Below are 26655 nucleotides of genomic sequence, written 5' to 3'. Positions count from 1 at the left end.
CTGAAGCTTGGCTGCCTATTCCATAGATATTTCCATATCTTTTGGAAGCCAGAGTCTCTTCTCACGGATCAGTCACGCAGGACCAAGGACTAAGTTAGTCGTTTGTTTCACATGCAATGTGTTTTGTCATACATCAAAAAGAAAGACTGCCAGACTGTTGTCATAGAACAAACTTAAAGCCAGGATGAGTAACAGGAGGGAGGAAGACCTGCTGGCTGGCTGGCTTTGAAAAGAGGATCCTGCAAGCAGATATGAGGTAAGCAGGTAGGTTGACAGCTGACAAAGAGATTCACCTAGGTGACCTGGGTTGGTCAACTAGTAGTATCAAAGGACACATTAAAGTATGAATAGATCCCCCCCCCAACGCTGCCAGTATGACAGGGGTACATGGGCCAGCTGCCTCCTTGACTGTGTGGATCCTCTCCCCTTAGCATCCAGCCTACCTAAGCCAGAGCTGCTCTGTGCTGAGAGAGCTCCCACTGTCGCTAAGGATGCGGTTGAAACTCTTGCTTTTCTTCATCTTTTCTTTCCTTTATTTTCTTTCTTCCTTTTGCTTATGCAAGTGTGTGTGATATGTGCCTGTTCACATATCCATACGGATGCATGTGTGCATGCACACTGCACGTGAGTATGCATACATGTGGATGTCCAAGGTTGACAATCATGTGTCTCCCTTGACTGCTCTTTACCTTACACATTGGCTCAGGGTCTCCTGCTGTTCAGGAAGTTTGGCATTTTACCTAGTCTCACTAGGCAGCTTATTCAAAGGATTCCATTTCTTCTTCCTTTGCAGTGGGCTTACAGGCAGAGTAGTAGCTCAGCTGCCTGGCTTTTATGTGGGCTCGGTGTCTCGGAATTCAGGACCTCACACTTGCATAGTAAGTACTTTACTCACTCAGAAAGACCCCAGTCAGGTAGAGCTTTAATCAGCCATAGACTTATTTTGAGTAACATAGTCATAGAACACTGCAGAGATTTCCAAATGTCTGTTTTCAGAAACGCTCCCTCAGCAGGCTGAAATTCTTTTGAAAACCAACCGTTGCTTAAGCATCACCTTTATCTTGAATGGACGGATGAAGTCTGTTGGAGAAACTTTCTCCACATAGCTTCCTAATGGCAGCTACTTATCGCTGACCAGATGAGAAAATGTGGAACACTCTGAAGACAAAAAAAGAAAGAGTAACTTACTTCCAAGCTTGACAATTCTCATTAGTGGTTGGTCACCGAGGACCTGTGACCTCTGTGTATAATATGAGCTGCTTCAAGGTCATTCTTTACTCCATTATACTCCTGCAAAGAAAATCTTGGGAAAGCCTTGTTTTGTCATTGAGTTTAACCTTGCTAGTGCCATCCGACAGCCTGCACTTGCGGCATGCAGTGCAGTGGTCACTGAAAACCAATGTCCTGCCTTGAGAGAAGCCTTGTTCTTCCCTGCCTCGCTAATGCAACAGCTGGCCATGTGATCTTTGTTGTTGTTAAAGCAGAGCGAATAGCAGGAGACTTTGTGGCTCACCAAAGGCTTTAAGGACTAGCAGCCCGTGTCAGTCCTGGATACAGATGACACGGACTAGTGAAACAAACACTGCAAGGGGTACGCTTAGGATAAATATTTGGTATACTCTCACTCTACAAGTGTTTTCAATGTTCATCTGAAATTTAGTTTTGACTTACTGTCCTATTGGTTGCTTAGCAATAAACACTGCTTTCATTGCATATGGAGTCTTATTGCCTGCTATGCCACTGACCAGGGGCCCAAGAAAGGGCACACACATATTTAGCATATTTCTTTTTTTAGGTTGCTATGGTTCTTCATGCAACCTGGGAACTGCCTCTGGAGGTCATTGTCCTAAGCTGTGGTTTATAGGCCAATGTGTTCTAGAATTAGCCATCCAATAAAAAATGTAGAGTTCTTGGGCTAACCCAGAGATATTGATTTCAAAACTGATGGTGGTTTGAGAGTCTGCTGTTTTAGCCAGTTATTATGAAACAAACAGAAATTCTAGCTGGGCACAGTGGCCCAGCACTGGGAAGGCAGAGTCGAGAAGCTCATGGGTTCCAGATCAGCATAGGTTGTGTAAGGAAACCCTAAGAAACAACAAAACAATGAAACTCTAATGGTCTACATTAGCAGTGTAATCTTTGCTTCTAGTGAAAACTGCACACAACACAATTCTGTTTGTCTTTCTGGATAATTCTCTTTAAAGAAGGAAGAGGTGGGTTCTGATCATCTCAAACCCAGCTTCCAGCTTTGAGCACAGCCATGAGTCAGAAGCTCATGGCAGCCCGTGTTCAGCAAGCAGAGAGTGAGGCTGTCTACATGTGAGACCCAACTGAGGCCCACATTCTGAAAGATTACTGAATGTAAATGGTCTCAAAAGTCAACATCCTCCACTAGAGAAGTTGCAGAGCAACCCCAAGTGCACTAAATTCCCCCATTAGACCCAGCACCACCCACACCTGCCCCCACCTTCATACTGAATTCCCCCATCAGACCCAGGAGCACCAACTGCCCCAAGACTCATCCCAGTTTTTTATATAAAGGCTTTATAGAGGATTCCTAATTCTATTAAAAAAAACATTGGACAAGCATGAGTCAGCTCTTCCAATTATGAGAGCATCCTGCAGGTAATGGTGGCACCACAACAGACCTTTGATCTGAAGGGATCTGTAGGGTTACTATGGAGCTGTTTTGATGATGGAGTGCTGATGAAGAGACTGAGAGAATCTCAAGAGCATGGAGCCTCAGACGGAAGGAAGGAGGACCTAGGAAAGCAGTCCTCAGAAGCCACCCAAGGCCTCCCTGAGCTGGGGGCATAACATTAACAACGAGGACCGAGGGTGACTGTCCTGAGATGTGTGTCTTGAAATAGCAGCAGGTATCAGGATAAAAGGTTAACTTCCAAAATAAAAAAACTATCAGTCTTTTTAAAAAATAAAAACTATGAAAAGCCAAAAAGTTTAATTCTAAAATAATTTAGTGTTATCTTTTTTATAAGGCTCCGTGGTTAAGAGCATAGACTGTTCATCCAGAGGTCCTCAGTTCAAATCCAGGCAAACAAATGGTGGCTCACAACCATCTATAATGGGATCTGATGGCCTCTTCTGGTGTGTCTGAAGACAGCAATAGAGTAATCAAATATGTAAAATAAATAAATACATCTTTTAAAAGAGGGTAGTAAACTTATACTATCTAAACAGTATCTCCTGTTCAGTGGGGAGTCTGGAGAGATGTATCAGTGATTAAGAGCACTTGTTGCTCTTAAGATAGACTTAGGTTCAGTTCCCAGCACCCACATGTCTGCCCACAGCCATCTGTAATTCTACTTCCATGGGATGTGACACCCACTTCTGTTCTCTGAGAGCACTAGGTATGCACATGGTGCACATACATACATACATACATACATACATATATATACATACACACACAGGCATACAGATAAAACACTAACAGAGATACAAATGAATCTAAAAAAAAAAAAAAGAAGAAGAAGAAGAAAAAGAAAAGGAAAACCTAAGGCTGGAGAGATGGCTCAATGGTTAAGAGCACTGACTGTTCCTCCAGAGGTCCTGAAGTTCAAATCCCTGCAACCACATGGTGGCTCACAACCATCTGTAGTGGAATTCAGTGCCCTCTTCTGGTGTGTTTGAAGATAGCAATAGCATACTCATATATATGAAATAAATAAATCTTAAAAAAAGAGAACTTAGTGATTAATGGAATACATTTGAAGGTACATAGAATTGTTTTATTTCAAAACAATATAAAATGCTGAGTGCTACAACTAATACATTTTTTAAAATACAGTGTCTCACTGTGTATCTCTGACCAACCCAGAAACCACTACATATCTGAAGCTGGTATTGAATTCAGAGGTCTGCCTGCCTCTGCTTCTAGAGTGCTGGGATTAAAAGTGTGTTACCACACCTGGCAACTAAATCAATTTATTTCTGGCTAGCATTTCCCTGAGAGACTCCTGCATGCTGAGGGAAATTTTGCAAACTAAGAAGCTCTAGCTTCCAACCCGTTTCAGAATCAACTGCACATCAACACTGACTCCAATAACTGCAGGCACTGGCCTACACTATATTGGAGCTACTTTACAAGACACGTTTAGCATGGTTTTTGAGTAGTAAAATATTTTTGAGTGAACATTGTGTTTGTGTTTCTGACATTTTGAAAGCATTTCGAAAGCCTGACAGTACTAGTCAATTTTCCCTACGTTGCCTAAGGGGCTTAAACAGCTCTTTCGGCAGGTGCAGAGCCTGCTGCTGGTGAAGCAGAGGTGATCAGACATGACACAGGCCTGAGTCCAAAGGCAGCAAGGGAGGCAGATGCAAATGTTGTTTTCTTGTGTGTGACAAATACCGGATAAGGCTGCACAAGCGTAAGGGACCAAAGGGTGAGTGGGTGTGTGTGTGAGAAAGTGGGGGGGAGGTGTCAGGAAGGACTTACCTGAGATGAATGTACAAGATGAGCAGGAATGAGCAAGGTAACTCAGAGAAGGGCATTTAAGAAGAAGCACCAGTAACTTGGAGCTTTGGAGCAAGCTGCTGCAGTGGCACACAGTAAGTTAGTCATCCACTCAACATGTGTGTCCTAAGCAAAGAGGCCCTGAGACAGGAAACATGAGAGCTGACACGACCGTCCGGGGACAGAGACCATCCCGAGGGACACAAGTCAGGCAAAGTCTGGCACCATTCAAAAAAGAGCATACGTTCTTGTCTTAATGTTTGACTTATGGGAGGAGTGATCTGTTTCCTCACAACATTGGATTTCAATCACTTACATTAGAGGCAGTGATGATAACTTTTAAAAGCCTACAGCATGTGTTTGATTATGGGGGGAAAAGCTCTTAGAGCTGAAGGAATGTATAAACTTTATGTAACCCAGATGTGCCTGGTTTCTCCAGGCCTCGGGGATCACTCTCCTCTCCCAACTAAATTAGTCCCTTGCCTGTGTGTGGCTTCTAGAAACCCAGCCCCTGGCCAGGCCTCCCTCTGTAAGTCCTGGGAGGCCTGATTGCCTTGGCTGACCCTGAGCTCCCATGAGCCCCTTGGTGCTGTCAATCTCTTTTTCTGTATACCAAGTCCTCAGCTCTGCCTCATTCTTTTCTGCCTTTTTGTAGAATATTAGTAGCACATTTTCCTACTAAGCATCATTAAAAAGGATCCAAATGTTAACATCTCAAGAAAATATCTGCAGTATCTGAGTCCTGAAGGAAAAAAAATCACTACTACCTCAGTAAATTCTTGATGTGTATATAATAAATGACAAAACTGTAAGATTAACAGAACCTAACTTATATTTGTAAAAAATGTTAATAAAACTATAAAACAAGAAAGAAAAATAGAAAAACAAGGCAAATGTTAAAGGCTAAATGTAGAATCATTTCTTTCTTACATAGATCTGTGCATTTAGAGACACAAAAGCAACCAGAAATGTCCACTTCAGAAACAGATGAATTTTTTTAATTGGGATATTACTTTTTAAAGATTTGATTATCATTTAACATATAATGTGCGATTCAGATTCTTTAAAATATTCCTGTAAAACGAGTTAATGGATATACAGGGTTTATTTTTAAGTGCTCAAAGTACGTTTAATCTTTTTGTGTTAGCTACATAAGTTTTATTTAGATCTCTATATTATTATTGTGTGTGTGCATGTGTGTTCATGCCACAGGACATGTGATGGTCAGACGGGAGCTTTCCAGAATCCCTTGTCTCCTTCTACAGTGGGTTCCAGGGATGACATAGAACTCGGGTCATCGGGTTTGTTTGGCGGGGAGCTTTTACCTGATGAGTTTGCTAGCCTCTGATGTAATAAAACAGAAGTAGCTAAACAAACAAAAGAAACAAAACCTGGCTGTAAAATACAAAGTAGTTTGAAAAAAGAATCACAAGACGTGTTTCAAATATCTGCAAAATGTGCACCAAAAAATTAATTCACAAAAATGTCTTGTTTTACTTCCAAACAATTTGCAAATTTCATCTGCTCTCTCCAAGGTTACTGGGTTTTCAGAGCCTACGGAAAAATTATAACCTGGCATGGCCAAATAACTGCAAAGGCCAAAATACTTAAAACTAAAGATGTAATACCTCGGGGCTAGAGAAGCACTTTCTGCTCTTGCGGAGGACCCCCAGTTTTGAGCTCAGCATCCACAGCCCCACAATTCCCAACTGCCATAACTTCAGTTCTAGGAGATCTGACGCCCTCTTCTGGCTTTTGCAGGCACTGCATGCACAACGCAGTCAAAACACTCAAATATAAAAATTTCCTTCAAAACTTAATACCTCGTCATAAAACAAAACCTTTTACCTCAAAAATACATTTTATGAGGAATGTGGCACACTTTGTTATTACGTGCAGAGTGGAAATGTAGCTCCGAGGGCTTGCCTAGCCTACACGAAGTCCTGGGTTCCACCCTCAGGCAGGCATAAAGCCCAGCATTCGGGAGTGGGAGGCAGATTACGAAGTTCAAGGTCGCTCTCCCCTGCACGACGAGTTCGAGGCCATCTAGGGCTGCATAGGACGCTGCCTAGAAAACTATTAATCAGACTGATGACTTTTCTCTCCAGGCTGTTCAGAGCACTGGAGCGGCTGCTCTTGGCCCTCCAGCCCCATTGATTCGAAGGTGCTAAGACCCACGTAGGGTCCCCGCGCGTGAACTCGGAGAAGCACCGAAAGCGGAGCCTTGACGCCACCGGGCTTCGATTACGCGAGTCCCGGAGGTAGCACCTCCCTACTCCCCAACACCCTGAGTTTGACTCAAATAACTGTTTGCCAACAAAGACCGGCCACGAGTGAGGGGGAGGAGCCTGGGAGTCGCCTATCGCGAGAAGTGGCCGCCCCAATGGTGTGACAGGCGCCGGCGTGTGGCTGCTCCTTCAAGGGCCGCGAAGGAGGAGCTATAGCCAGAGGACGGGCTGAGTCTTTGAGTAAATCTCGCGAGGTTTGATCGCGTTACCTAGAGCTCTTCCTGTCAGTCGCCGGAAGTGCGAGCTGCTGAGCGTCCGAGGCTCTCGCTCTTAGGTTCTCCTGCGACTCTGGGCCCGCGTTCCTGTCACCGACTCCAGGGCTCGCGCGTCTGGTTGCCTCCCCAGGGTCGGAAATGATGGGGGACCCCAAGGAAGCAGGAGCCGAGGCTTCTCCTTCAGGGGCGGCCGCCCGAGGAGGGCTCAGCCTCCTATCCCAGACGGATTCCGAGGAGCCTTCTGCACAGGTGAGAGTCGTCGGCGGGGCGACCTGCGGGGATTTCGGGGTGCGTGGGCCTGGAAGAGAAATCGCAGAGCTTCTGGAACTTTCTTCCACGCCTCCTTGGCATCTCTAGTACAGAAGGAATCCCCAGGCGTGCCTGTCGCGGGATGTACAGGTGTTTGCTTGCAATGCAAAACACCTGGCTTCCCCCTCGGGGCTAATTGACGGGCTATAGAAAGTGCCACAGCCCTCCGAAGGCAGAGGAAGGAGGGACAGTGCCAGGGACTGCCTCGCCGAAATCTTGACAGAACGGATTCCTAAAAGGCACAGAGTGCTTGCAAAGCCTAACAAGGTTCTCGAAGAAGGGTCGAATCCAGACTTTGAGCATGCTCAGGAGTATGCTCAGGTTATGGAGCTGATTTAGAATGTGTTAGGATGGGCTTACAGACCGCTGTATGCTTGGTAAAATAAACACGAGCCAGTATCCTCCCTACAAATGACTTTGTAATTGACTTACGCCACATTAAAATATTCCATTAAAATTTTTCCATTACATCTGTACAGAGGTCTTGCTCATTTTGCATGCAGTTAACAGGACACAATTGGGCATACTTGGTTTCCAGTTCTACATTTTATATGACTCATCATACTGCGTTGAGTTGTGTCTGATGTGGAACTGGTTATGCAGACCAGTCAAGCTGGCCTTAGACCTTGCACTGGCTCTTGTCTGCCTCCACAGTGCTGGAAGCACGTGTTTGCAGCTACTGTGCCCAGATATTTAAAAAGCAAATTGGTTGGCCTTTATCCGCTTCTTGATGGATCCTTTTCATTTTTTAAGTTTCATGAACAGTAGCTGGGTAAGCATAATTAAAGTTTGTTTACACAGTGTTAGAGCGGACATGCAGCAGGGGCTCCGTGCAAGTCCTGATTTGGTGGGTTCTTGCTTTATTTTTATGAAGATGAGCTTGTCATTCCTGGCAGTGTTCATTAAAGCTTCCTTCCATCTGTTAATTAGGGATCACCTTTGTTTCTTGGAGGCAATGAAGTGAAAAGCCGAGCTGTGGTGAAATACTCTTCTGCTCCTCCTCGAACAGCATTTGCACGCCTCGAAGAAAAAACAGACTTGAAACTCCCACCTGCCAACTGGCTACGAGAGAGTGCCAAACTAGGGCCAGCAGGAACTACCATTCTTGGCAATAGTAAGAAAAGCAAGCCGTTTTCAAGGTAAATTTTAATGGCCAGCGTTTCTTTCCCTCCCAACTCCTGCTTGAAGCTCTAAAGCTGCTTCAAAGTTCAGTTTGAGATGCACATTAGCTCGCTCAGATATTTTTAATAAAAGTCTATAGTTGTCATTGAAGGTCCACAGCACAGTAAGAAGATAGCAGTTACATGCTTTCTTCAAGGCTTCAGTATGTCACCATAGCGAGTATACATGTCACCTGCTAATCAGCTGTTTTAGCCTGTTCTGTATGCTTTGATATGTGCAAATAGGGTGGCATGTGAGGAGCAAGACATAAGCCACTGCTTGGCTTGCCCTTCAGTGGTGTTTGTTAAATGATGATGGAGTATTTGAAAACACTTGAGGTTTAAAACCCCACATTCTGGATAACCTATACCATTGACCCACACTGGAAATTCTATTGGTGGTTTTTAAAGTTGAGAGAATTTGGGAGTCTAATGCTGTGTCCATATTCTTGTAGACCATTACTGTGGGGTTTTTTTTTTTTTTTCCTTCCCCTGAATGATTAGACTTAAAAAGTTTTCATATAACTTACATAGAAAAAGGCACAAATGCATTAATACCCTATGAGCTAGTAGTTTACAGATTATCCTGATACCTCAAAAGGTAATATCTTTGTTTACAACTTTTTTGTAGCATTTTTGATACTGTGAAAAGTCTGAAAATGACCATATATTTCTACTATTTTTTTAATGGCTTAATTATATTGAATGTGGTGAGTTGATTTCAGTAGTTATGTTGACTTTATAAATACTGTGCTAGATTGTTTTTCTCCTGTATTTTTCTCAACATCTTTTAAAGTAGACACTATTAACTGTTTGCATATGAGGAATCAAGGTTAACCTTGTTACCAAGAGCAGATAGAAAATCATACAAGCATATGCATTATGCAGTCCTAGGTAAATGCCCTAACTCTGCCACCTACTAATGAGAAAATGGTAATATCAGTTGTTTTTCAAGTTTATAGATTGCATGGATAAACCTCATGGTGACTTGAAATAAGTTAGGTACTTACCAGTTTCTCATTTTCTCTTTATAGCTGAGTTGGTTTTAGGTAATTTTTTTTTCTTTTATTGATGTTATATATGTTTATATATGTTAATCATAATATATCTTTCTCATTTTGTTTTTCTTCATATGTAAAAATAAAATGTTGAACTATTTTACATCAGAGAGGTTAAGGGTTTATGCTAACACTAATTGCTTTTCACAGTTCTTACTGTTTCACAAAATTGAAGGTGCATTTTTAAGATGTGCCTTATTTTATGTGTACCTAAGAAGGAATGAAAAGTAGGCAGCCGGATGGCACTATACATCTTGATTTCCAAGTGTGAGATGTAACTGCATGTCCAAAAAGCAGTGTGACTTAGACTCTGTTCAACTTTTCACCTTCGGCCTCTTCCTCCCATAGCTTTGGCATGGCATATGACTTCATTGACTCGGTGGGAAATGACGTGGATGTCGTCTCTGACTCAGAAGTGAGTGCTATTCAGTGTGACTTTTGGGATATGCAGTGCTGGGCTGTGGTAGGTCTGGGGGTGGTGTTAAACCATGTTTTGTTTTACAATTTTGCTATCAGCAATTCAATAAGGCGAAGTTATGTGATGATTTAATGCCTGTGTTTTTAAAATACTTTTTATCCTTTAAGAGGAGGACATAATTTCAAAACAGTGAGGATGATAAAAAATATGAATATTATTAATTGTATTTTAACAGTAATTGAAACATACTATGTTGGAAGTTATTTTGTGTAAATTACCAACTGAGAATTAAAAATGATATTCTAGTAGCTGTTGATCCTTGACGAGTACCAGCATGCCTCCATTCATTCCTATAAAAAGGAATCCTATTATAAAAGTGTTAGACTGCATTTCCATTGATGGTGTAACTCAGAGTTTAAAGCTCTGTCTTCCATAAGATTATTCCTATGGAAAGTCTAGTTTGCGTGACCTTAAAGCCTCAAATTGAATGAAGTTAAAATCCATAAGATTCTGGGTCATACTAACGGGGCCTTTCTAATTTTTTTTTTTTTAAAGAACATTAAAAAACTCCTGAAGATTCCCTACAGCAAGTCCCATGTAAGCATGGCTGTCCACCGTATAGGAAGGACCCTCTTATTAGATGAACTGGATATTCAAGAACTCTTTATGAGGTCATCTCAGGTAATTAATTTATGCAAAAACCATTTAGAAAAGCACTTTTCTTATTAATTAAGGAGCTATGAAAGTATGATTTTGTGTTAAGGAAATGCCAAAATAGGGCTAAGAGCACTTGCTGGGCAAACATGAGGGCCCAGGTCACATTCACAGACCTTGTATAGAAAACAGAGCATAGTCTGCAGCCCTGTAACCCATTACTGTGGGAAGCTGGAGATAGGATTGCTGGCGCTTGCTAGCTTGGCAGGAACCAGATAGAGAATTACAACAAACAAGCTTAGGGTACAGCAAGATAGATGGTGATAGAGCAAGACACCTGGCAACCTCATCCGACCTCTGCCCATCAAACGCACGTGCATATGTACATATTCATACTTACGCAATTTTTTTAAATGCCAAATTGGAATTGTAGCTGAGTACTTCAGCAATAAAGAAATGAATTGTTTCTTCAAAGATTTAAAATAGTGAAAAGCTTTGTTAAAGAAAAATACCTGGTCATGGTTAGTAGTGTGCAACCAACCTCAGGCTTAGGAGACAGAAGGAAGTGTGAATCTCTGAGTTCAAGGCCAGCCTGGTATATGTAGAGAGTTCCCGGACAGCTGGGGCTATACAAATAAAATAAAGGAAAGAGAAAGAAAAGAACAGAGAAGAACATTTTTATTATTTTTAGGTGGATGAGGAATAGATCTGTGAACTACATACATGCCTAGTACCTAGGGTACAGGTATTTGTGAGCCACCACATGGGTACTGGGAACCAAACCCAGGTCCTCAGGAAGATCAGTCAGTGCTCTTAACCACTGAGCTCTCTCTCCAGCCTACCCCTCCTTTTTTTTATTGATTTTTTTTTTTTTTTTAAACCAGGATTCTCTTATAAGAAAAGGATGAAGTCAATTTTTAAAAGAAAAGGTTGTTAAATCTGTGAAACTAAAGAAACAAATTGGATTTTTGAAAAATCTTTTAATGTCTTTTATAGACATACTCTGGAGACATGGCTTGCCAAAATGTAAATAATGTTAAAAGGCTATTCTATAAGTGATATTAGTTGAGTTTTAGCTTCTCAAGCTGTTGGTCAACAGATGTTTTCCTCCAGGTGTTAAGGACAGTTTTGACTTCTCTAGGTCTACTTCATGTTTACGCTTACCTTCATGGGCTGCTAACAAGTAGTTGATGGTTCTGTCTGTCTATGCTACCTTTTAAAGAATATTCCTACATAGTGTTGTTTTTGTTTGAACCTAGGACTTTATGCATATTAGACGAGTGTTCTGCCACTGAGCTATACCTACAAATACCTCTCTCTCCAAACAGGGTCTTACTAATTGCCCAGACTGTCCTCCAGCTCACTTTGTTGTTCACTGAGGGTCTTGAACTCGTAATTCACCTGCTTCAGCCTCCAGTAGCTGGGATGACAGACTTGCCCACCAGTCCTAACTTCTCTAGTGGTTTGATAACAAAAATTCGTTATAGGTGATTAAATTGATAATAAAAACAGTTTTTCCTTGGAAAACACAGTGTTGTGTGTGTGTTCGTGTACTTTGACAGATCTTGGGGTGTGACAGTGAATAAGTCACAGCCCTTGCTCCTTAGTTCAGTTTGATTATTGAGACATAAATACTTTTAATAAAATTCAAAAGTAGGGCCTACCTCAGGCAGCCAATAAGGTACTGTAGGAAAGGATTTCCTCTCCAGGCCTGGCTTAGAAAAGAAAGGTAGAAGCTTCTTAGAAGAGGTATGAATTGGGTACAGAAAGTATAAGTGCATGCTTATGAAACAGTCTGTAGGAAATTAAAGAATATTTCCTTTGAGATGAAAGCATTGAATGAGTGTCAGTGTCTCCTCACAGTGACAAATCATCCAGGAGAACATGAGGGACATGAGGGTTATTCTGCTGTGGGTTCAGAAGTTCCACCCTCTCACAGCACAACTGCTTTGAACTAGGGTGAGATTCTGCTTTTCTGGTGGTGACAAAGAAGGGACCAGGAACCCAGTATCCCCTCACAGGCACACCTCCAGTGACCTAACTTCCTTCCATTAATCTCTACCTCCTAGAGGTTCCTCCATATTTTAGCAACACCATTGGCTGTGGGCTGAGCCTCCAACACACTGTTTTTGATACTCATTACATGTGTGCATATTTGTTCAGTAATGTCTCATGTTGTTCAGACTGGTGATTGGACATGGTTGAAAGAGTTCTATCAAAGACTGATCGATCAGAAGTGGCAGAGGAAAAAGAAAAGCAAGGAGCACTGGTATCAGAAGGCTATTCTTTCCAAGTTTTTGTACTACAGGTATTGACTACTGTTTATTTTTATCTTAAAAAAAATCAGATTATGTCCTAAAATTTACAGTTTGAATAGGGTAAAGTTAGCAATTCAAGTTTTGCTTTTGTTAACACTTATTTTTATTATGTTTCTTATACACCAGATGTATGCTTGGTTATAGAATCTAGCTTATATGAATGGGTAGACTGTAATATAAATGTGATCACTTTTTCCCCTCCATTTTTCATTGACCAGCATCAATGGTGATGGAGCTGCTCAGCCTGTCCCATCTCCTGCAGAACAGCAAGAATCATCTAGTTCTGATCAGACACATGAGTCTGAAGGGGCTTCCTGGCCTGCTCCCTTTGAAATGCCTTCTTCAGTTTCAGAAGATCCAAGTGCTTCCAGTCAGGTTTGTTAGTCCTTGTATATTGATTTTGAGAACTAACTCAGGAAAACAGAACCTTACTTAAAAAATACGTGATAAAGAAGAGTGAGGAGTATTTTCTCAGTCTCATCTCAGAATTAGGGGAAAAAATGCATCTAGTTTTCCATAGTAGAATTTCCAGGAGTTTACATGAATGGTCTAAATAACACGAAATATTTTAAAGTAGTCAACTGATTTTTTTTTTCTCTTAAAATTGAATACTATTGAATGTAACAGTAAACTGTATTTTTAACTCTGTATGTAAACTCAGTGCATGTTATATATTGAGGTGATAGGTGTGCCTGTAGTGTAGATTGTTCAACCTAAAATGGATAATGTTCCTCTGGAAAATAGATTTGGCCCCACATTAACATTACATGAAGATTTAAAATATTTTATGTATATGGTCATTTTGCCTGTATGCACAGATCTGTGTACCACGTGCATGCCTGGTGTGATAGATCCCCTGAAACTAGAGTTTCAGGCAGTTGTGAGCTTCCTTGTCAAGTGCTGGGAATCAAACCTAGGTCCTATAGAGTAGCAGCAGGTGCTCCTGACTGCTCAGCCATCTCCCCCATGTGAAGAAAAGACTGTTGTCTCATTTGTTTCATCTGCTTGGCTTCTTACTTATTTACATATTGATTTTTGAGGTCTTATTTTTATCTTATATATATGGTTGTTTGCCTGCCTGCCCGTCTGAGTAGTGCCATGTGCATGTCTGGCTCCTACAGAGGCCACCAAAGAGTATTGGATCCCCTGGAACTAGAGTTAACTGATGGTTGGGAGCTGCCATGTTCTTCCTGGGAACTGAACCAGAGTTCTGTGGAAGAGGGCCAGTGTTCTTAGTCATCTCTCCAGTATCTAGTTACTTGTTTTTAACTTACAGTGTCTTCCATAGGATGAATACCACTAAAGATGCTAATTTGTGGCATTTCTATTTTTAGGGAAATACACTAAAACCCAAAGAAATAAAACTTTTAACTTGGTAAATTATTACTATTTTTTTGTTTTGCTGTGTCTTTTCATGTACTGAACATGATTCAGCCATATTGGTTCAGACTTTACACATGATAATAGACTTGTGAAAAATTAACACATTTAACTTGCTTTTATAAAAAAAATTGACTAACTTGGTTTTAATTTTAGAGGTTTCAAGTAGAGAAGACACTTCGTAAAAGTACACAAATAAATTTGAGGTGTTTTAGGTTTAATTTTCTTTCCCCAAAAAGAAAACATAAAAGAAAGGTGCTTAATATGCAAGTCACTTAATGGTTACAGGAAGAAGTAGAGGCATATCATTCTATTTTCATTACTTTATGTGTTTTATTGCATGTAATTATCTATAACCTGAAGATTTCTTAAAACTCAGGTCACAGTTCCTAGAACAGTTACTGGAGGGTCTCATTCCATACCAGCACCCACACTGAGCAGCCGTTTTAAACTTTTTTTTTTTTTTTAAAGATTTGTTTATTTATTTCATGTATGTGGGTACATTGTCATTGTCGTCAGACACACCAGAAGAGGGCATAAGATCTCATTACAGATGGTTGTGAGCCACCATGTGGTTTCTGGGAATTGAACTCAGGACCTCTGGAAGAGCAGTCAGTACTCTTAACCGCTGAGCCATCTCTCCAGCCCTGAGCAGCTGTTTTAACTGCAGCTCCACGGAGCCTTTGTCTTTCTCTAAGTCGATAGGCTAAGATAGTTTTGTGAACACAGTAGCATGTCTATGTATACATCTCAAAGCCAAAGGTAGAACATTGATATTTAAAATGTGTTTCCTGGTGACACCTGCCTAATGGCTGCAAAACTGTAGTAGGCAGTATTTACTCAAAATGTGGGTATTTGTCTAAATTCCAGACTCTGGAATACATGTAGAAAACAAAGATACAGGGTCCAAAGAGAGACTCTATCTCATAAAAAAGAGTTTTAATATTAAAAAATGGGAGGACATTGGATTATACTGAGAAGGACTTAATACCATTTAAAACATTTGGGTTTTTGGTAGTTTGGTTTTGTTTATTTGGTTTTTCGGACAGAGGTGGGAATGATGTTCAATAGACATTAAGCTTCAAAAGTAGGTGCATGGCAGGCAACAGGTGTTCACACTATTTGGAAAGTTTTCTGAGTCTCTAGGTTTAGGATTCTGTGAAGCTCACATAAAACATGCTCAACTGCAGACTGTGGAGATGAAGGCTGTTTTAAACTGTGGCTGGGGTGCTGTGTGTTTCAGTTCAGTAGAGATATGCTGGGCTTCCAGAGAGCGGTAATCAAACTTACCAAAACCAAGAAATGAAAACTGATTCTTTGAAAGATCTTTAAATCCACCTCATTTAAGATAAGAATATGACTGGCTTGCAGCAGCTGTGGGAAATCATAGCTAAAGCAAGCCACACCCCATGATTTACGAGCACCATGCATTGTACTGGCTAATTCATACAGGTAGATTGGGGTGTGTGGGTGATAACTCTGTAAGCATAAGTCACTTGTAAGATGTGTTGGCATCACAGTCATTCCTTATCTTGCACTTTCCACAGGGCAGGGAGCCTCTTGAGCCCTCATGCATAGTGGGGCATGTGGCCTCAGCACCCAAAGAGCAAAACCTTACTACTTTGTTCAATGACGGGGAGAACAGTCAGGTATGCTTTCCATGTGCCCATCTAAGACATCTGGTCCCCGTTCACTTAATTTGAAAACTAGTCTCAGTTGGAACTGATAGGGAATAATTCCACTTGGTCTTCAAAATTGCTTTGTAAACAAACATCTCTCTGTCTTACAGCTCTCGGGAATTAACCTTGTCTCTACTTCTTCTTTCCTGGTATTTCTTTGGATCGTGGGGGAAATTTGTCAATCTGTTGTTGTAATTATAATCTTTCCTGTTTTTAATTAAAGGGCCTTAAAAATGATTTTGTCCGGAATATTCTGTGGACTTTTGAAGATATTCATATGCTAGTTGGTTCTAACATGCCTATATTTGGTGGAGGCAGATATCCAGCAGTTAGCTTACGTCTCAGGTAAACCACCTTATGTCCCCCAAGCATCCTTTAAAGTGAAATGTCTCGTTAGCTCTTCTCTGGCTGTTTGTCCTCTTTCCCAATTTTTTCTCCTTCCTCCTGCCAATGAGAATGGCTACAGTAAGAAAGAAAACAGATGCTGAATCCCAGTAATCAGGTGTTCATTCTGATCCTGATTGAAAGACTAAACCATATGTCTGTGGAACTGGCCTCGTCTTCTGGTCGAGGCTACAACTACTGAAAATAGGAGAGTTTATTTAATTGCTTGAGGTGGTTGACCAGCTTCCCCTAAAGTAATTGTGAATATTTTCTTAATGTTCATTGCTCATTAACCAACGTCAATTCTGACTTGGGCATCACCATTTATGTGGTCGATGGTTCCTTGGGATGTGTGAGCAGCATGCAAGGGGCTCACAGTCACATCATTCCGTTTGTGCTGAGAGCTTAGCAATGCCTGTTAGAAATGCAAAGCTTTTGGAAAGATTTTAGACATTATAACACAACAATTGAGCTCCTGTGTCTGGATCTTCAGATCAGAAAGTATCTGTGGCAGTCTGTCTAGAGAGAGAAGAGTAGGATATTTACATGGGAAAATACTTCTAAGATGATTCATTATGGGACATTTTAATTAAGCTAAATAACACTAGAAATGTGTATTTTCAGGGATAACAACAAACCAATTAATGTGTTAACTGGAATTGACTATTGGTTGGACAACTTGATATGCAATGTACCAGAACTTGTGATGTGCTTCCATGTAAACGGGATTGTACAGGTAAGACACAGGGTGACAGTTCTAAGCTTCCAAATGTAGAATGGTGCAGAGGGAACTTCACAATTTTTAAGGCTTTAAATAGGAAATTGTGTTTTGGCCCAGAAGATAGGTATGAATAAACTGAAATTTTAGTGTTTTTGTGAGTAAGTTGGTTAGAGCAGAATTTTAGATTTTCAGAGGTATCATGATAAGTAATTTTTTAAGAAGGTCATAAATAAAGCCTGAAGCCTGTAATGTTAATATCAAGCACCCATGGTGATTAGCTCAAAATAAGTGCACAGTGGACACATTTCTTTGTTTTGCAAACAGCTACTCCTTCTACACAAAGCTTTAAGAAAATGCCACAGTAATAATTGCATCTGGCAAGATTGTGCTTTTCATCACCAAGCCTATTCCAGGGCTATATGTCAGAATCACCTAAAGACTTCTAAACAACTGTGTTTGGATGCCTGTGTTCTAGGACCAGGGAACTGACGTTCTTTTCAAGAAACTTTGTACACAATTCTAATTTTCAGCATTGCTTGAGAACCCCTTAGGCCATGACCCTAAGAGAAAGCTATAGTGAGGTGTTCACAGCAGGCAGAGGGCAGAAAGAGGGAAAGTATTAATGATGGGGATGGAGAAAGAGCAGGGAGAGTCCCAGGTCTAGGACAATGATATAATTCAGTGAGATGGGGGTATTGATTCATTTCAGAATGAGGAAATCATAGAAAGTGTCTCAGTAATTTTTTTTAAATTTATTTCTGTATATGAGTACACTATCTTCAGACACAGAAGAGGGCATCAGATTCCATTACAGATGGTTGAGAGCCACCATGTGATTTGATCTCAGGACCTCTGGAAGAGCAGTCAGTGCTCTTAACCACTGAGCCATTTCTCCAGCTCTTGTGTCTCGGTATTCTTAAGATGCAGTTGCTATGGATGCTGGGTGTGGTGGTTTATATATGCTTGGATCTGGGAGTGGCACTATTAGTTGTGGCCTTATTGAAGTGGATGTGTCACTGTGAGTGTATGTTTTAATACCCTACTTCTAACTGCCTGGAAGTCAGTATTCTGCTAGCAGACTTCAGATGAAGATGTAGAACTCTCAGTTACTCCTGTACCATGCCTGCTTGGATTCTGCCATGTTCTAGCCTTGATAATGGACTGAACCTCTGAACCTGCTGGTAGTAGAATAAGGGAAGAGGGGCATGCTCTAGCCCCCAAAAGCAGCAGAACATGGCAGTTTCAGCCATATGGCTCTGGCTGTAGAGTGAAAATCAACTGGGACAATTGATAATGGTTAGCTGGATCTACGAAATTACTGGTGATTAAGAAGATACCATCACTGAAGTGAAATCTGAAAAGTGTATTCTGGGACCACAAAGAGCTGTGACCAGAGATAGCCAAGGTTGTATGTAGCTCATGCTGCAGCTGTACTTGATAATGTGTAAGAGTCACCCAGGTGGTAATGGTTTTGAAGGTGTCATGAAGAACAGTTGGGGCTTTGCACTGTGAGAGGCCATGGAAGGCCATTGGTGAAGTACAGCCTCAGTTGCAACTAATATCCCAGGATTGAAGGAGTCATGCAAAGGAGTTGAGACTTGGCACCATGAAGAGAGCCTATGAGAAGCTATTTATTGGTGAAATGTAGTTGCAGCGGAAGATCCAAGTGTATTGGGGATGTAGTACCATGGGATGATCACCAAGAGCAGTAGAGGCAATGGTGTGGGTCACCCTGAGCTTAGAGTGCTACAGAGGGCAGAGCTGGAGAAGTGACGCCAGCCCTTTGGAAGAGTCCAGAAGATCATGTGTGGATCCCCGACATTAGAACAAGAAGCTGTAATGTTGAAGTTTTGCCTTGGAGGCCCCAAGATGTTTGAAATGCCAGAGCCGTAAGATCTGTTGAGGAAAGCTGCTAACAGGGAGTGTGGAACGAGCCCAGGAGAAAGAACTTTGTTGCAGTTAACAAAGACAAAAAAGGAGTTGGAGATCTGAAGACTGCTTATGGAAATGTAGAATTTGGAGTTTGCCCAGCTGGTTTCCTGTCTTGCTTTGGGGATTACAGTTAAGTGATTGGATAAATCTCAAAAGAGACTTTGAACTTTGGATTTTTAACACTATTGAGTGGCACTTTTAGGAGGTGTAGCCTTGTTGAAGTAGGTGTATCACTGTGACTGTGGGCTTTAATACCCTATTCCTAGCTGCCTGGAAGTCAGTATTCTGCTAGCAGACTTCAGATGAAGATGTAGAACTCTCAGCTACTCCTGTACCATGCCTGCCTGAATTCTTCCATGTTCCTGCCTTGATGATAATGGACTGAACCTCTGAACCTGTAAGCTAGCGCCAATTAAATGTTGCTCTTACAGAAGTTGCTTTGGTTGTGGTGTCTGTTCACAGCAGTAAAAACCCTAAGACACTGGGACTGGAGAAAAAGTTGGCATTTGATCTGTGTAGGTGCTAATGTTTCCTCACCAAAGACTTATAAAGTCACACATTGTGGAGTTCCCATACAGAAGGAAATGCTGGAGAAGGAGATAACCATATTGAGGACTATAGAATAGAAGATGAGACACACCTTGTTTGATGTTAGGAATGTCTAGTCTTAAATCAGAAAACATCCTAAGAGCTGTTTAGGTCAGTTTACACAGAACACAAACTTGAAAATATGGAGGTACCTTGAAGGTAGTAATAGTTGGCTGGGTTTTAGCAGAATACTTGCTTAAGGTGACAGGTTTTTAGCATTATCCCCAGCAATACAAAAAACAAAACAAAAAAATATATAAAATCAATAATAGGATCCATACAATTTTTCTTCTTCTTGTCACTTCCCGCTGTGCTCCATTCCTGCAAAGGAAAATTCTGCAGGTCCAAGGAAAACATCTGGAGTGACTTTCTCCCTTTAGCCCACTGACACGTGTCTGGAGAAAGAAAGGGGCCAGAATGTGTGTGTGTGTGTGTGTCTTAACACTTGATGGGTAAAGTTTACCTTCATTTATCTTCCTGGTTGCAAACAGGTGGAGAAAAGTTGTCTGTCCATGCTCTGATAGGAGCAGTGCGTCTCTCCTGAGGTCACTCCTAGAAAATGACACTAGTGATCCCCATTATGGGCAAGGGAAGACCCTCAGCTCCCTTTGCCATTTGAAACAGGAAAAAAATTGAAAAAACTGGCTTTAACTGTTTGCTACATGCATTTGTACTTAGGACTATTTGGTTTTTAACAGTAAATTGCTATTGCCTCAGTGTCTCCTAAACTGCATTCATTTGTGCTTTACAGAAATATGAAATGATAAAGACAGAAGAAATCCCCAATTTGGAGAACTCTAATTTTTCTACTAAAGTTATAAAAGACATTGCACAAAATATTTTATCATTTCTTAAATCAAATTGTACCAAAGAAGGGCATACCTACTGGCTCTTTAAAGGTAAGCTAATGCTTGGATGGACAGTAGTGATTTGGGTGAGGGCTGTAGCATGAGGCAGATTGTTTCTCTTTTCAGCAAGTGGCAGTGATATTGTGAAGCTCTATGACCTCACAACTTTGTGTGAAGAAACTGAAGACAAGTACCAGAACCCATTCACAATGCCAGTGGCTATCCTCTTATACAAGTGAGTCTTCACAGAACTCAGGTGTCAGTTCAAGGTGGTGACACTTGGGAAGCTGCAGGAGAAATATCACTAGTTCCAGGCCCACCTGGGCCACGTAGCCAGACCCTTTCTGAAAACAAGTTTTAAGATAAGGAAATAGTCCCACTATCTAAAGCTTTTAAATACTTTTTAATGTTTATGTAGTTACAGAATTTATTTTAGGGTGGGGCTGACTTGGGGGTTGGAGTGTGTTGGGCAGAGAAATACACAGACTCTTCATACTAAATAATGTTCAGCTTTTCTGTGTAAGCTCTTTGATGGTGGGTGGTTGAGATGCAGCACTGGGTGCTTCTTTGTGAAGGATACAGGATGAGCTTCCATTGTATCCTGCAGGAGAAGCTAAGTGGCTAGTGAAACTAACATGCTTTTCTTTCAGGGTTGCTTGTAACATGATGATGAAGAAAAATCAAAACAAGAAACACTATGGAACTATTAGAACATTACTTCTCAACTGTGTTAAGTTGTTGGACAAAAGCAGACATCCTCAAGTAAGATTTCCATGTCCGATGAGTCACCCAGTCCTGGAATGCTGATAGTTGCAGTGGAACCTGGTCAGATCCTTTCTCCATACTGTATTCCTCTGACAGCTTGTAGCTGAGGACAGCTCTGTTCATTGTCAGGCACTCATGTGGTCTTAGTAGAGTTGCATTTTTCCTTTGCTTTATCACAGGTAGTTTTAAAAGATTTGTTACAGAAATGAGATTTGTTAGTAAGGAAGGCTCAAGTTCCATTCTTAGATTTTTCCCTTGAACCATAGGTTATATAGTAACTGTTAATTGCCTATTAAAGATTAACAGTCACAGTTTATAAAGAGACACTCCCTTGGGATGAGATAGAATTTGTTAGTGCTACTGATGATACTTTACACATGAAAGCTTTTTTGCAGTGGATTAGAAGGAGGGCTCAGAGTACACCTAATTTCTAGAAGGAAGAAAACAGTCTGGGTTTTACAGAGCACACCCAGGGTATTTGTAGCTTTGATTGGGAACTTTCCTTTTTGTAGTATCATGGTGAAAACAACTTATCTTTAGACTTGCCCTAAGATGACTTTTTCAGTGTGGTGAAGCAGCTTCAGTTTTTACATGTATTTCTTTCTTCTTTTTTTTATATAAGATTATTGCTTCAGCCAACTACATGCTTTCAGAGCTTTTCCAGTTGGATGAGCCTAAGAAGGAAGAAAGTTCAGACTCCCCTTTAAATGAGAATTCAGATGAAAGCTACAGTGAGGAGGAGGAGGAGATGGCCGACAGTGATGAGAATGGCTCCTACAGCACCAGCTCCGACCCAGCAGATGATAACAAGGCAGTAGCTATAATTAAGTCTGTTGGAGAACTGTCAGTTCCAGAAAAATACAAGTCCATTCATCAGATCAGAGTAAGCAAGCTTTATTCATATTTATGTTCTTATCCTTGCAAAATAGGACATTCTTATAACTCACTTTTGACTTCTAAAACTTGACTTTAGGAATGAACACTGAAGTAAAATTACCTGGAGTAACTGACCCACGCTATGTAGAGCCATGGTGAACTAATGTGCTAACTGGGAGTCCCTATTTCACTTTTTATGAAGGGGATTTCCTTTCTGGCAACCAATATATAGCATTGGTCTCTCTTTCCCCAGGCATTGCTGTTTAGTATTTGAGCTGTTGGTGAATTACTGTTTGTTTAGTGATCATAGAATCAGAGTTGAGAAGGGGATGGCCCTTTGGTGTCTGTGTGGAGAAAACTGGTGAATTACTACTGTGCTGCCAGGACTTATTTCTGTGGTCTGTGTCTGCCTTGGTTGAGGCCAGGTGAACCTCAGCAACTTCCTCCTCTTTAGGTCTGTCTCAGCATGAGCTTCACTACTCCTCCCTACTGTCCATCTGTTGGCAACAGTGGACTTTCCTGTACACTGCCTCCCTAGGTTTAGGTACAGGATTTGAAAGCATTGCCTTTCTTTTACCCTGAATCACTGTCTGGTTTTTCTGACCTGCTTTTCTCACTCCCACTCTTTATTTTTTTCATAAAGAAAAGCATCAGAGTCAGTGAAGGTCCTGTGCTGTTGCTTCTGCTTAGCACATGCTTTTTCTGATGTATTTTTCATGGCTGCCTTTTTCTAGGCCTGTGTCTTGACTAAATAGTGTCACTTCTTTCTTCAGAATCCCTGATCACTGTGGCCAAACCATACTGTCTTTATTTCTCTCAGAGCCTGTCTGTACCTCATAACCCTGTACTGTATGTTTTCTCTCTTCACCAGAATGTAAGCTTCCATCTAGGACAAGTAATGTGCTTACACATTACATCATTGTCTGCTTAAATTTAGTTTACATTTAGCTTGAGCCCTACATTTTTTCAAGTTAAATCAGTGATTACTACACTTTGGTATACTGGGGAAACTGCATTGTAACAGTCCTGGATTCACAGGACAACTTAAGGATGGTATGAAGTGTTAAGATCCTCTGGTTTTATAGAGAACACTCTTTACTGTTGTCTGAGGCACACAGAAGAATATAGTCATTTTCCTGGGAACATGTCTTAGCTTTGCCTGGACTATGTGCAATGACTTAGGAGCTTGCACTCTTGGGTTCCTCATCTCCATTTACTCACTTTGTCCTCTGACAAACTCAAGGTCATCCAAGTGGGTTTTCCAGTGAAAGCTAGTGATTCCAGCTTCCCCAGAATCAGCAAACTGAAATGCCCTTGCATTTAATGCCACTTAGTAGCTAAAGGCTGTTAACAGGTTTTGTTTCTTAATTAAGCAAATAAATTACAGAAAGGGAGGGGCTCTGGGTGATGGGTGGTACTTGTTAACCTACTACTAAATTGATGGTATGACTGTCTGTGTGCTACTGTCATACTAATAAAAGGGTAAGCTGATCTGTTTGCTTTAGTGTGCATGTTCTAAAGTATTACTGCTCTTGCACTTTCGGTTTTATAAAATAGAATTAGTAGAACTTTTAAGTGTTGGGCTACACAGTCTTTTGTTAAGCAAGATTTGACTAAACATTTGTATTAGATACCTCATCAACTGCAACACAAAGTACATTTCTAAATTACTGCTTTACAAAGTTTTAATAGTTTTGGGAAACGAGAGCTGGTCTGTTGTAGTGGTCGCATGCTGATAACTTGTCGTTGTTTGTCTCTGAAGCCTAGTTGTGCATTTCCCGTTTGCCATGACACAGAAGAGCGCTGTCGACTCGTACTTAGCTATGTATTGGAGGTAAGTCTAGGTTTGCTTCTCATTGATCAGCAGTCTGTGCTTATTTGCAAGTAGAACAAGTTTGCTGGTGTCTAAATGTTCTGAATGATGCCCTGCTGTGATCTTTATTTTCTTCATCTAAAGCAAAAACCAAATCTTTCAGATCACATGTAGTTCTAAATATCTTAGGTAGAAATGCTGCTGTGTTTAGATTTTGGTTAACTATTAGTGAATGGGATATAGCAAATGTTTTTCTTTTTAAGAAGGGAATAAAGGTGTGTGTTTTTGTGTTTTTACTCTTTAAAGGGTTTAAAATCTGTAGATAGTAGCATCAAAAAAGAAAGTGACCTTCCAGCAGCTGACCCCAGCACTCCTATCCCCTTAAAATATGAAGATGAATCCACAAGGGGTGGTCCTGAGGGGCTGGAGAAGCAGATGGCCTTGTTCCTGGACAAAAGTAAGTTGGCTGATAAGTACATATGTCTTCTGTAGAGTAACATACTACCCTGTAGCCAGAAAGGTTTGCGCCAAGTTACTTACTAGAAGTGATTCAGAAAAAGGAATTCATGTAAATGAAAAGTCAGGGAAACCTTCCCTTGAAAGATAATTTTGAGATTTTGTACACTTTTCTAGTGAGAACCTAAGGAACCTGCTTCTGCCTGTTGTCAACCTTGGAAGCCCAACAGAGTTTTAGGGAATTGGTGCCCTTATAAAATTTGAGTTGTCTTTTAAAAGCAAAGAATTGACAAAGAAAACCAGACCACTCACTGGCTCTGAAGGACATGGTCTCTACTCAATTAAGCTGCCTTTTCTTTCTCAAACTGGAGACATTGACAGCAGCTTCTGTAGAGGCTCTTAGAAGATATAAAGGGTGATCTGGTGAGATGTCTCAGTGGTGGTTGCTCTTCCAGAGGTTCTGAGTTCAATTCCCAGTAACCACATGGTGGCTCATGACGATCTATGAAGGATCTGATGCTCTCTCTTCTAGCATGTAGGTATAACATATAGACTGAGTACTCCTACATTTAACTACATAAGAAAGTTTTTAAAAGAAGACATAAAGGACTAATAGGATAATGTGCTTAGAGCTTTGAACATTATGAGCACCTACAAGAGATGGCTGCTATTGTGCCGTAGTTGAATAAGTTAGAAATAACTTAAAATTTCTAGAGGGTCCCTTAAGGTTACCTCTCAGAAAAACACTGTGGACTTGGAAATACAAATCTTGTTTCTTAGTATGAGTTGTATGTCTCTTCCCATTTACACTGTGATAATCACTTCCAGTTTGAGGTTCTTATTGTTTTTGGGATTTTACTCATTTTTTTACTTGATGTGTACAGTGTTTTGCATGCATGTCAGCTTATCACATGTATGCAATGCCCACAAGGACCAGAAGAAGGCATTAGATCCTCTGTAACTGGAGTTACAGACATGAGCCACCATGTGGGTGCTGGGAACAGAACCCAAGTCTTTTGGAAGAACAGCCACTGAGCCATCATCTCCATCTACCAGTTCTTGCCTTTTTTGTTTTAGTGATTTGAAAGTCTGTTGTTGTTGTTTGTTTGCTTGTTTGTTTTGAAGTAATACACATGTAGAGATGTCAGGGTCAGAGGGGATAGATTTCTTTCTCTAGTACTTATGTGTGTTCTTTGTGTGCAAGGCTAATTCTGCAGTCAGAGAACTGCACTAAGACTTCACTGTTATCTAAAAAGTCTTTTCTTGTCTCTCTTCCCTGTTGAAAAACCCTGCTCCAGTATGGGCTTGGTGGCTCAGTTGTAGTCCTGTCACTTGGGAGGCTAAGGCAGGATTGCTGCAAGTTTAACTTGGGCTATAGAGTGAGAAAAGGGGGGATGGAGCTGAAAGATGGCTCAGTGGTTAAGAGCATTGACTGCCCTTCCAGGTTCAATTTCCATCATCCATATGGCTATTCACAACTGTTTGTAATTCGAGTTTCAGGAATCTGACACCCTCACAAAATAACTACCAGTGCACACAAAATTCAAGAACGGTTAAGAAATAAAGGAAAGGGCTATCGGTCTCATTTACATCCACATTCTCTCCACTGCTGTCCCATGTCAAGAGACCAGACCCAATCCTGTTCTGTGTTAAACAGATCTCAGTACACACAGTTGTGAGCAAGACCTTCTCACAGTGTCTCACATGCAGACAATGTTTATGGCAGTAGAAGAAAAGGATCCAGGCCATCATAGGTCATAGCAACAAAGTACCTTGAAAAAGTGTGAGGCATTAATTAAATAGTGGGGGGGGGGTTACACCATGGGCTGGGCATGTTCTTGATTTCACAGTATTTGGATCCTATTAGTGTAGAATATTCTGGTGCAGTGTGTATTAGCAAGGTACTCCTTTACCTTTGTGTCACTGTTTTATGTGTCTGGTACCATAATTAGTGTAAAAATGGTCATTTCACAGAATGAAGACAGTAATGAGGCTGGACCTTGGTGGGATTTGGTTTTTGTGCTGTGGTTTCATTAGAGACAAGGTTGCCATTCTCTATCCCAAGCTGACCTCAGATGTAGACTCTTGAATGCTGATGTTAGATAGGAGTCAGTATACCAGGCAACTTCAGTGTTCTTGGTAGAGAAAGTGGTAAAGTACAGTGAGCAATAGGGAAGAGCAAGCATCTTCTCAGGCCATAGGTAGGAAATGGCTTTGGCTGATCAGTAGTGGGTATGAGCCAGAAGAATGCTGGGAAACAGCTTAGCATGTGAATAGAGAAGCTGGTCTGATATCTGGGGACAGGCTCTGTTTTACAGT

General features: G+C 41.0%; 1 protein-coding gene across 4 annotated transcripts in view; it reads left to right on the top strand.

Annotated features, from left to right (window-relative positions):
- Nucleotides 1-7115: 7115 nt before the first annotated feature.
- EDRF1 (erythroid differentiation regulatory factor 1) overlaps nucleotides 7116-26655 on the top strand; it is a gene marked incomplete at its 5' end in the record, with an annotated part of 35843 nt that continues 16303 nt past the window's right edge. For 2 of the 4 annotated variants that reach the window (XM_080912673.1, XM_080912672.1), the window contains 15 exons: nucleotides 7116-7226; nucleotides 8217-8425; nucleotides 9853-9919; nucleotides 10478-10603; nucleotides 12760-12884; nucleotides 13113-13269; nucleotides 15822-15923; nucleotides 16177-16298; nucleotides 16962-17073; nucleotides 20330-20477; nucleotides 20553-20661; nucleotides 21077-21188; nucleotides 21814-22074; nucleotides 23830-23901; nucleotides 24187-24337. In XM_080912673.1, the coding sequence (XP_080768799.1) occupies nucleotides 7116-7226; nucleotides 8217-8425; nucleotides 9853-9919; nucleotides 10478-10603; nucleotides 12760-12884; nucleotides 13113-13269; nucleotides 15822-15923; nucleotides 16177-16298; nucleotides 16962-17073; nucleotides 20330-20477; nucleotides 20553-20661; nucleotides 21077-21188; nucleotides 21814-22074; nucleotides 23830-23901; nucleotides 24187-24337 (1984 nt within the window). The remainder of the gene's footprint in view (nucleotides 7227-8216; nucleotides 8426-9852; nucleotides 9920-10477; nucleotides 10604-12759; nucleotides 12885-13112; nucleotides 13270-15821; nucleotides 15924-16176; nucleotides 16299-16961; nucleotides 17074-20329; nucleotides 20478-20552; nucleotides 20662-21076; nucleotides 21189-21813; nucleotides 22075-23829; nucleotides 23902-24186; nucleotides 24338-26655) is intronic. The other 2 variants (XM_080912675.1, XM_080912674.1) reach the window with 1 other exon arrangement.

Source organism: Micromys minutus (genome assembly GCF_963924665.1).
Source record: "Micromys minutus genome assembly, chromosome: 2".
NCBI lineage: Eukaryota > Metazoa > Chordata > Mammalia > Rodentia > Muridae > Micromys > Micromys minutus.
The sequence above is the reverse complement of the archived record's forward strand: the minus strand, read 5'-3'. Positions and strand labels throughout refer to the sequence as shown.